This window comes from Tamandua tetradactyla, chromosome 2, assembly GCF_023851605.1.
Source record: "Tamandua tetradactyla isolate mTamTet1 chromosome 2, mTamTet1.pri, whole genome shotgun sequence".
NCBI lineage: Eukaryota > Metazoa > Chordata > Mammalia > Pilosa > Myrmecophagidae > Tamandua > Tamandua tetradactyla.
In genome coordinates this window covers 3,818,545-3,828,783 of record NC_135328.1, presented here as the reverse complement: position 1 = coordinate 3,828,783, position 10,239 = coordinate 3,818,545, and the positions used below count along the sequence as shown (strand labels likewise).

Sequence of the window (10,239 nt, the reverse complement as noted above, 5' to 3'; positions counted from 1 at the left end):
TTCAAAACTGAGGGGGTAATTAAGACATTTCCAGATAAAACAAAAACTGAGGGACATGACCACCAGACCAGCCCTACAAGACATGCTAAACAGCATTCTATAGGTAGAAAGGAAAGACACTAGACAACAGAGCAAAGCTGTATGAAGAAATAAAAAAATCTCTGGTGAGCAAACACAACATGGATAAATATAAATACCAGTGCTACTGTATTTTTGTTTGGTAACTTCATTTTTTATTTCCTACAGGATCTAAAATGCAAAGGCCTAAAATGTACTAATAAATCAGTTATTTGGGGCTCATAATGTGTAAATACATAATATGAGACAAGAACTACATAAATGTAAGGGGACAGAGTGGTATAGGAAGAAAGTTTGTATATATTCATGTTGATAACAAAGAAAAGGAGAATGTTATAGATTCAGGATGTTAAATCTAAGCCCCACAATAAGTACAAAGAACACATCAGAGAATAAATATGTAAGTTCATAGAGTCAGAAATTAGAGTACAGGTTGCCAGGGGCTGGAGTTAGAGGGATGGGGAAAATTACACATAATGGCTGTAGGGTTTCTGTTTGGGGAGATAGTAAAGTTTTAGTAATGGAAGGATGTGAGGGTGCTGCAATATTGTGAATGTGATTAAACCCAGTAAATGGTATACTTCTATTACTATTATTATTATTATTAATCCCAATAAATGGAAGGGATTGAGATGGGAAAGTTTATGTTGTAATGTTCCCATGATGAGAGAGAGAGAGAGAGAGAGAAGTGGGGGGGGGGGCAAGGAAGGGAGGAAGGAAGAAGGGAGGAGTAAGGGAGGGAGAAAGCAACTAAAGAGACAATGATCCTTGACAGGATCTAGCAAGGGAAGAGAAAAGGTACAAAGAGACATTATTAGAACAAATGAAAAAATAAATCTAGACTGTAAATTTTAGATCAGTGTTAAATTTCTTGAACTTAAAGTGCACTTAAATTGGTTCCATACGAGACTATTCTTATTTGAAAGAAATGTACATGGCAGCGCTAAGTATTCAAGGAGTATGGCATATAAAACGTATGGCATGTAAAACCTACACTCAAATGTTCAGAAAATTGACTGATATTTAGACACAGATGGATAAGATGATATGATAAATGTGGCAAAATGCTACAATTGTTGGATCTGGGTATCTATGGGTTTAGATTAATGTTGGAGTTTTCTGTATGAGTTTTGTAACTGTCCTGTATGTTTGAAAGTAGTTCAAAATGGTAAGTTAGAAGTAGAAGAAGGAAAAGGAGGAAGAAGAGGACATGGTGGAGGTGGAGGTGGCAGGAAGAGGCATCAAAACTGGAAAGAAAGAAGCAAAACTAAATGTATTCACAGATGATATAATCTTATATATAGAAAATCCTAAAGAATCCATAAAAAAACCCATTAGAAGTTAATAAATCCAGCAAAGTTAAAGGATACAAGATGAACCGCCTAAAATAAATTGTATTATATTACACTAGCAAAAAACAACTCAAAAATAAAATTAAGAAAATTCCATTTACAGTAGTGTCTAAAAGAATAAAATATCTTGGAATATATTTCACCAAAGAAGTAAAAGACTTGTACTGGGAAAATTACAAAACATTCCTGAAAGAAATAAAAGACCTAAATAAAAGGAAAGAAATCCTGTGTTCATGGATCAGAAGAATTAATATAATTAATTCTATATACTACCTAAAGTGAGCTACAGATTCAATGCAATTCCTATAAAAATTCCAGCAGCCCTTTGCAGATATGGAAAAGCCAATCCTTAAATTGTTAAGAAATTGTAAGGGGCCTGTGCTGGTTTGAAAGGAAGTATGCCCCCTAAGAAAAGCCATGTTTTAATATAAATCCCATTTCATAAAGGTAGAATAATCTCTATTCAATACTGTATGTTTGAAACTGTAATGAGATCATCTCCCTGGTTGATGTGATTTAGTTAAGAATGGTTGTTAAACTGGATTAGGGGATGACATGTCTCCACCCATTTGAGTGGGTCTTGATTAGTTTCTGAAGTCCTATAAAAGGAGAATGAGAGATTCAGAGAGATTCAGAGAGAGCAGAGAATGCTGCAGCACCATGAAGCGGAGAGTCCAATGGAGATGAAGAAGGAAAACGCCTCCCGGGGAGCTTCATGAAACCAGAAGCCAGGAGAGAAAGCTAGCAGATGACACTGTATTCGCCATGTGCCCTTCCAGCTGAGAGAGAGGCCCTAACTGTGTTCGCCATGTGCCTTCTCACTTGAGAGAGAGACCTTGAACTTCATCGGCCTTCTTGAACCAAGGTATCTTTTCCCTGGATGCCTTTGATTGGACATTTCTATAGACTTGTTTTGACTGGGACATTTTCTCGGCCTTAGAACTGTAAACTAACAACTCATTAAATTCCCCTTGTTAAAAGCCGTTCCGTTTCTGGTATATTGCATTCCAGCAGCTAGCAAACTAGAACAGGGCCCCAGGCAGCCAAAACAATCTTAAGAAAGAACAAAGTTGGAGTATTCATACTTCCTAAATTCAAAACTTTTACTATAAAGCTACAGTAATCAAAACAGTCTGGTACTGGCATAAGGACTGAAATATAGACCAATGGAACAGAACTGAGAGTCCAGAAACAGACCCATAAGTCTATAGCCAAGTGATTTCTAACAAGAGTGTAGAGAACATTAAATGGGGAAAGGATATTCTCTTCAATAAATACTGGGAGAACTGGTTATACATATGCAGAAGAATAAAATTGTACCCCTAGCTCACACTATATACAGAGTAACTCCAACTGCATCAAAGACTACTACAGAACTATTATAAAACCCTGGGGAAAATCTTCATGACCCTGGAATTGACACCAAAAGCATTAGCAACAACAACAAAATAAATTAGATTTTATCAAAATTAAAAACTTTTGTGGATTAAACACTATCAAGAAAGTGAAGACAACCCACAAAATGGGAGAAAATATTTGCAAATCATGTATGATAAGAGTATAGAATCTATTCTACAACTCAACAAAATGACAAACTTACCAATTAAAAAATGAGCAGAAGACTTGAATATATAATTCTCCAAAAGATATATGAATAGCCAAAAAAGTACATCATTAGAGAAATGTAAAACGAAAGCATGAGATACCACTTCAAACCTACTAGAATGGCTATAATTAAACAAACGTAAATAAGTGGTGGTGAGGATGTGAATAAATTGGGACCCATATATTGCAGACAAATTGCAATTGTCATGCATTAATGATAGAAATTTAAAATGCTGCAGTTGCTGTGGAAAACATTTTGTTTTTTCCTCAAAATGCTAAATAAGAGTTACCACATGACCTAGCAATTCCACTCTTAGGTATATATACCTAGAATAAACTTCAAGTCCATGTTCACACAAAAACTTGTACAGGCTACATTATTCATAAAAGCCAAAAGTAGAAACAAGCCAAATGTCCAACAACTGATGAATGGATTAATTTAAAAGGTGTATATCCATACAATGGAATATTTTTCAATTATTGAAAGGAATGAAGTACTAATAGATGCTACAACATGGATGAGCTTTGAAGACAATGTATGATTCCAGTTATATGAAATGTCCAGATTGGGCAAGTTCATAGATAAAAAGAGAGTAGATTAGTGGTTGCCAGGGTAAGAGGGAAAAGGAATTGGGAGTGCGTGCTAATGGGTAGAGTTTCTTGTTTTTGGGACACGGAAATATTCTGGAAGTAAACAGTGGTGATGTTTGTACAACCTTGTGAATCCACTAAAAAACACACATTAAAATAGTTAAAATAGTAAATTTTATGTTATGTGACTTATTTCAATTTTTAAAATCTACCTAATTAAAAAAAATGACATCTGTTACACTGGGACATTTAGTATACTGGATATAAGTAATTGCAGTTGTGATAAGCAGTTGATAAAACAAAGATAAAGTTGAGAGCATTTTAAAAAATAAAAATAGATATCTTACTTCGAAGGAAATTCGCTAAAAGTACAGACATCATCTGTATTGACTGAAGGATTAATAATTCATTTTAATTGAAATTACCTAAAATGGAACCCAAAAGACCAATGATACTATCTGCTTTAAAGAAGCACAAACGACATAAAAGTATACATTGCAAATTTATTATGCATTAGGAAGCTTAACTTAAAAACCAACAGCATAGTAAAAAGATATGTTATCTCTGTTCACGGCAGAACAGGTTTCAAAATATATTTTCTTTTAAATGTATTCAGTCAGTACACAATCCTTTATAAAAGTTGTATATATTTTTTTCTGTCAATACCTTCATTACATTTATAAATACAAGATTTACACAGCACCCCATCAAAAAAAAATTAAAACTCCTTACAAATATCTACATATATTTCATACCTATAAAACTTTCAAAAGGAGTGCTCTGTTAAAGGTGGGCCCTATTTAATGGTCCATTTACTGGTGCAGCAAAATACATATAAATCTGTAAAGTTTTCTTTGTCGATAAAACATCTTGAAAAATTAGCAAGACACTTGTGAAACTGAGCTTCACTAAACCATCATATTTTAGAAAGGAATTTGATGTGTGTATTCCTGTGAGATTGAAAAGTGAGATAAATCACCTGAAACGAAGAAATAGAGTATGTTTGAAAAGAAATGTATACTACAGAGCAGTTAAGGCAGGAGTGTGATGGAAGGGAAAATTACTTGAGAAGTAGGACACTGGAGCTGTGGTAAGGAAAAAAATAGTCATAAAGCAGTATGTGAGCTTGAACTTGGATGTGTATTCCACTGGTATCCAGTTACTAATTGTCATCCACACTTAGGAATGTTCACATTTGTTCAAAAAATTTTTAGAAGCACCCTCTGATTTCTATGTTGCCACCAGAATGCTTGATATATTTTTTCTTCTGTAAAATTACCATGGATCAGACTAAGATTCTAAGTCCAGGAATCTGAGTTGATAGTTCTACATAATTTAAATTTATAAGAAAATTTTCTTTCATCTGGTAAAGATGATCACTGATCAGTATTATTAAAGCCCAGAGGTGTACATGCTGAATTTCATTCTAGTTAAGAATAGGAAGTGGAGAGAATGAAAGGAAAATAAAACTAAATTTTTGTGTGACCTTTGAACAAAGGCAATACAGATCCCTGATAAGAGTGACTCTTAGAGAGGCCCTCATAAACTCCTGTGGGTTAAGTGGGCATGTTTTCAGAGAAATAGGAAGAAATAAAATGAGAAGAGATTTTGTTTTCCCTGAAATCCTGCCAACACAACAGTCCCACTACAATCCTCTACATTCTGCTAAAAAGGGTGAGGAACAACTGCTGTCACCCTTATACTGGAGTTGTAAAAGGAAACTCATCCTTTTTACCAGATACTACTTTTTCCATTTCAGTTTCAAAATTCAGACTCCAGATAACCGTGGGAGCTACACATCGTTTGAAGGAAAGAATTTTAAATCCTACCTTGTTCTAATGAACAAAAAAGAAAAGAAGGCAGGAGGAGAAAGTGGAAGGAGAGAGGGGTCACTTATCAAACTTGGCATCTCCCCCCTCAGCACCAGGAAGTCTCCATGTGGTGTGGCTCCCTCCATGGCTCTCAGACAGGATTTGCAGAAACCTCTTTCTGCTGCTTTTACAGCTCAGTGCACTGATTCCCAGGCTCTTCAAAGGAAGAAAGCTCCCAGATGCTGCTGTCTTGCAGCAGGGGCTCAAAGTCCTCTTCACTGCCTCGTTCCGGGGTGTTGGTCAGGCTGCCACTGATGCTGTTGCTATGCTTTCGAGTTCCACTGGCTTTACTATATTCAGGGATAAATAAGGCAACCACAAAAGACATAAGAACTATACATGCCCCAAATAAAAACGGCGGGCCTGGGACGACAGCTCCCTGATGGGGTGGGAAAAAAATGGAGATGAAGAATTTAGTTAGTCTTTTCAACCCAAAATTAGTTCCATGACCCAATAAAGCAAAAATGAATCACTTTCTGCCAAGCTAATGTTTCACTAAATGACAAGGCCAGTTTTAATAGAGCCCGGTGCCTGAAGTATGATAAATGGCAACTAATCACTGATTTTTGCACCACTTCCAAATATCTTAACCAAACTTGTTAGCCTGTAAGTAACAGTTACTGTGTATCTCTACTCCTATCCTATAACTTTAGATCAGACACTTCCATATAGGAAATATTTAGTATGAGTTCTGTAGGGAACACTATACTAAGCATTGCTTAGAGGGAAGGAAGGAAAAATTATCAAATAAATGGTAGAGAAAGCACTCCAGATCAATGTTTAGATGAATTTTTAGGTCATTTCAAATTTTATTTCACCTGAGCTAAGGCAGAGAATAGCATTCTAATCAGGATGATTGTGCAGGTGAAACAGAATCAGAACAAAGTTAAGACAAATCTTTTACATCAGAGATTAAATCTATGAAATGACTGTTTCCTGATCCCAGAAAACACTGAATATAGCACTTACCATTTTCAATACAATATTACTATTATATAAACAAGAATTTCCTTCAATCTTAACGTCAAAAGATATTGCTACATAATAGAGCACAACTTGTTATAAAAACTACACTTATTACCAATTTACCTGCAGGGCAACTTTGTTGGAGTTCAAATCCGGTTCCAATTCTGTTAGCTCAACATGGAACATGTAGAATATGAAGCCATACAGGGCTGGCCCCAGGCCATTGCACAGCCCTCTTATTCCAGTTATGATGCCCTGGGCAACTCCTATATTAGAACAAAGAGAAGTAAGGAAGCAAGGCAGACTTCATTTCCTAACAGCTACCTCTACATTCTGGGTTTGAATCCCATAAGTGACAATTTCTAGACATCTCTGGTTTCTTCAGCGGCAGGTAAAAAATGAGCTTGAACAATTTGAAAGATATAAGTCAAAAACAGTCTAGTTATCAACTTGATATCATTCAACTTAACATATATGTTCTAATATTTTTGTGTGCTGATATTTAGAAACATCTGTATTGATACATGTAGGTGTAAAAACAGCCAAAGAAAATTCAAGCCCCAATGAGAGGAGGCATGGCAGGTGTCTGTCAGACAATGGCAGTGTACATCCTCCAATAGATGGCAGACTTCCCTTTTTCCAGAACACCTGGCAATCAGCCTCCAGGCTGAGTTATCATAGTTAGAGGTGACATGTGGAATCTGTGACCTTCAAGTGACACTATTAAAAATGGATATGGGAAAGATGGCTAATTTCTGATGTGGAAAATCATGTGCAAAGAACAAATCATCTTTTCCAATCTGGGTTTATATCAAAACTTTTTAAATGATTCTTAGGCACTTAAAACTTTTTCCCTCTGAAATTCTCTAATTCCTGACTACAGTAAGGTGAATCATTAAGAGAGCAAGAAGGAAAAAGATTAATTCTGGTAGGGGGGGAAGCCAGAGGTACAAAGAAAAATGAATTCAGAATCTAGACAGTGGAGGGCTAGGAGAAAGATGGCGGCATAGTAAGGTGGGGAATTCAGTTTGTCCTCCAAGGCAGCTAGTAAATAGCCAGGAACTATCTGGAAAAACTGTAGGGGGAACTCCAGTGACCAGACATGCATCATACACCAATCTGGAACAGGGGTAACAGCTGAGATCTCACACAGACCTGTAAATCTTTCAAGCTGGCCAGCACCCCCTTCCCCACAGGCATGGCAGGCTGGTTCCCAAGGAGAAAGAAAACAGACTCTATTTGTAAACAGACAGTTAGCTCAACCAAGCTTCAATTGCAGAATAATTATCAAATCTGGACTGCTAAAAACAGGCCCCTAGCACAGATAAAACTGCAGTAACCATTAAACAAGGAAATGCCCCGACCCCAACAGAAAGGGGGTGGGACTGACAGAAAAAAAAACAACAGGCATTTTGAGTTGGAAGCGTGAAATACTAGAAAAGAGCTGAACCCCAAGAAAAGGGGACACACAGAGCTGCGAAACAACTACAGCTCTTGATTGGCAAACCCAGGGAGCTGGAGTCCAGCTCTGAAAAATTTTCTTTCTCTTTTTTTAAACTTCTTAACAGCTCATTAGATAGAACTGCAAGCACTCTAAGGCTTCAGCACTGCCCCAGGCAAGGGTGGAATTAGGGCATGTCTGAGAGGCAAAGTAACTAGTTAGGTGAACTTGGACATTTCCCTAAACGGTGTATCTTTCTCAAGAATGGGGGGTAAGGGGGGTGCCCAGCTCACCCAGCTCAAGTGGCTACCCTCCTTCAGGGAATTTAGGCCCCAGGGGGTAGAAAATAGAAGCAACCTAAGCCTGACCTCTACCTCGGCCTTGGTCTCAACCATACCCCTGGCAGAGACGGGGTCAGCTTAGAATTAAAGCACCACATCACTTTACACTAGTGGGGAAGGTGTGGGATGACATGCGCCACCTACTGGGCAAGACAGGAAAAACAAAGTCTAGAAGCTTCATAAGAAAGTCTTTCAACCTTCTGGGTCTCACCTGCAAGGAAATTTGATACTGGTTACTCTCTCCTCCTGAGATGTGGGCTTGTCTGGTCTGGGAAAATATGACTGGGATCGATCATATCTGACGAAACCCTCCTCAAAAAAGGTTCTATACAGACAGGGCAAGAATCACAAAACAAGAGCTGAAAAATTCTGATCAGTTAAACAGAAGCTATGCTAGCAATCTACAATAAGTTGAACTGATGGCCAAAGAGCCGATAGAGAACAAAGCCAAACAACATGAAAACCCTTAGTAAAAGTGAAAACAACCTCCAGAATAAACTAATTAAGAAAATGAAATGCCTAGATGCCAGTTAAAAATAATGAATCATACTAGAAAAATCAAAGATACGGCCCAATCAAAGAAAAAGACCAAAATTTCAAAAGAGATATAGGAATTGAAACGACTCATTAAGGATGTTCGAACAGACATGCAAAATCATATCAGAAGTCTAAGCAACAACTTCCCCACTATGTGCTACAAGTCATTCGGGGTGAAAATCTCACTGACACTGTGGGGCATGACTCCCAGGATGAATCCAGCCCTGGCACCATGGTATCGACAATGCCTTCCTGATCAAAAGGGAGAAAAGAAGTGAAATGAAATAAGGCATCAGTGGCCAAGAGAGATCAAATGGAGTCAAGAGGCTATTCAAGAGGCCACTCTTATGCAAGCATCAGTTAGACAGTGTTAGTGGCCATGGTTTACTAAATCCCAATCAACATCACTCTTGTTGACTCTTAAGAACACCTACAGTTGAACTGAGACTCTATTAAGATTTCAAGCACTAGGTTTGCCTTTCTGGAACATAATTCCCAGAGGGTGCTTAGGTCAGATAAGGCCTGAAACCCAGAGGGACCAGTCTCTTCAGGATTATCAGTTAATTACATCCCCCTGTTCTTTAGTGTTGACACCCCTTCTCAACACAAAGAAGTCAGAACAGAGATTTTCCAAAGATCCCTTTAGAATGGGAGAAGGATTAAAGGAGATAGTTGAGGCATAAAACAGAAAATGGGATTTAAAAACGAGTATGGGGGTGCAAGGGTAGTTTAGAGGTAGAATTCTCACCTGCCAAGCGGGAGGCCCGGGTTCAAGTTCCAGCCCATGCAACAAACAGTGTGGCAATAGCGGGATAGTCACATGGAAAAAGAATGAAATATGACCCACACACAAATAGCATACAAAAACGAGTACAGCTGATGAATCACTATATTAATATTCCTTCTAGCCTCTAGATCATTGAAGCAGCTAAAAGGAAGAATCTGAGATGATGGAATGGGAGCCCATGATAAAATCTGGGATCTGTTCTGTAACTACCTGTTGAAGTATGACCTGAAAATTATTGTTTTTCTTTGCTTTGTATATAGTTTCTATTATACAGTAAAGAAACATTAAAAAATGAAATCATAAATTGAGGAAGATATGGCAAAACAGATGAAGAATATTAACAAAAAAACACTGGGTGAACATGAAGAAATAGGAAGTTTGAAAAAACAAATGGCAGAACTTATGGGAATGAAAAGCACAACAGAAAAGATGCAAAAAAACAATGGAGAACTACAACAGCAGATCTAAAGAGGCTAAGAGAAAGGATTAGTTAATTAGAGGACAGGACATCTGAAATCCTACACACAAAACAACAGATAGTAAAAAGAATGGAAAAGCATGAGCAGGGTCTCAGGGAATTGAATGACAACATAAAGAGCATGAATATACATGTTATGGGTGTCCCAGAAGGAGAAGAAAGGGCAAAAGGGACAGAAAGGTTAATGAAGGA

General features: G+C 37.4%; 1 protein-coding gene across 1 annotated transcript in view; it reads right to left on the bottom strand.

Moving 5' to 3' along the window:
* Positions 1 to 4,109: 4,109 nt before the first annotated feature.
* Positions 4,110 to 10,239, bottom strand: part of SLC71A2 (solute carrier family 71 member 2) — an 89,621-nt gene continuing 83,491 nt past the window's right edge. The window contains exons 11-12 of the mRNA XM_077139012.1: positions 6,587 to 6,729; positions 4,110 to 5,876 (exon numbers count right to left, since the gene is read on the bottom strand). Of these exons, the coding sequence (XP_076995127.1) occupies positions 5,625 to 5,876; positions 6,587 to 6,729 (395 nt within the window). The 3' untranslated portion in view covers positions 4,110 to 5,624. The remainder of the gene's footprint in view (positions 5,877 to 6,586; positions 6,730 to 10,239) is intronic.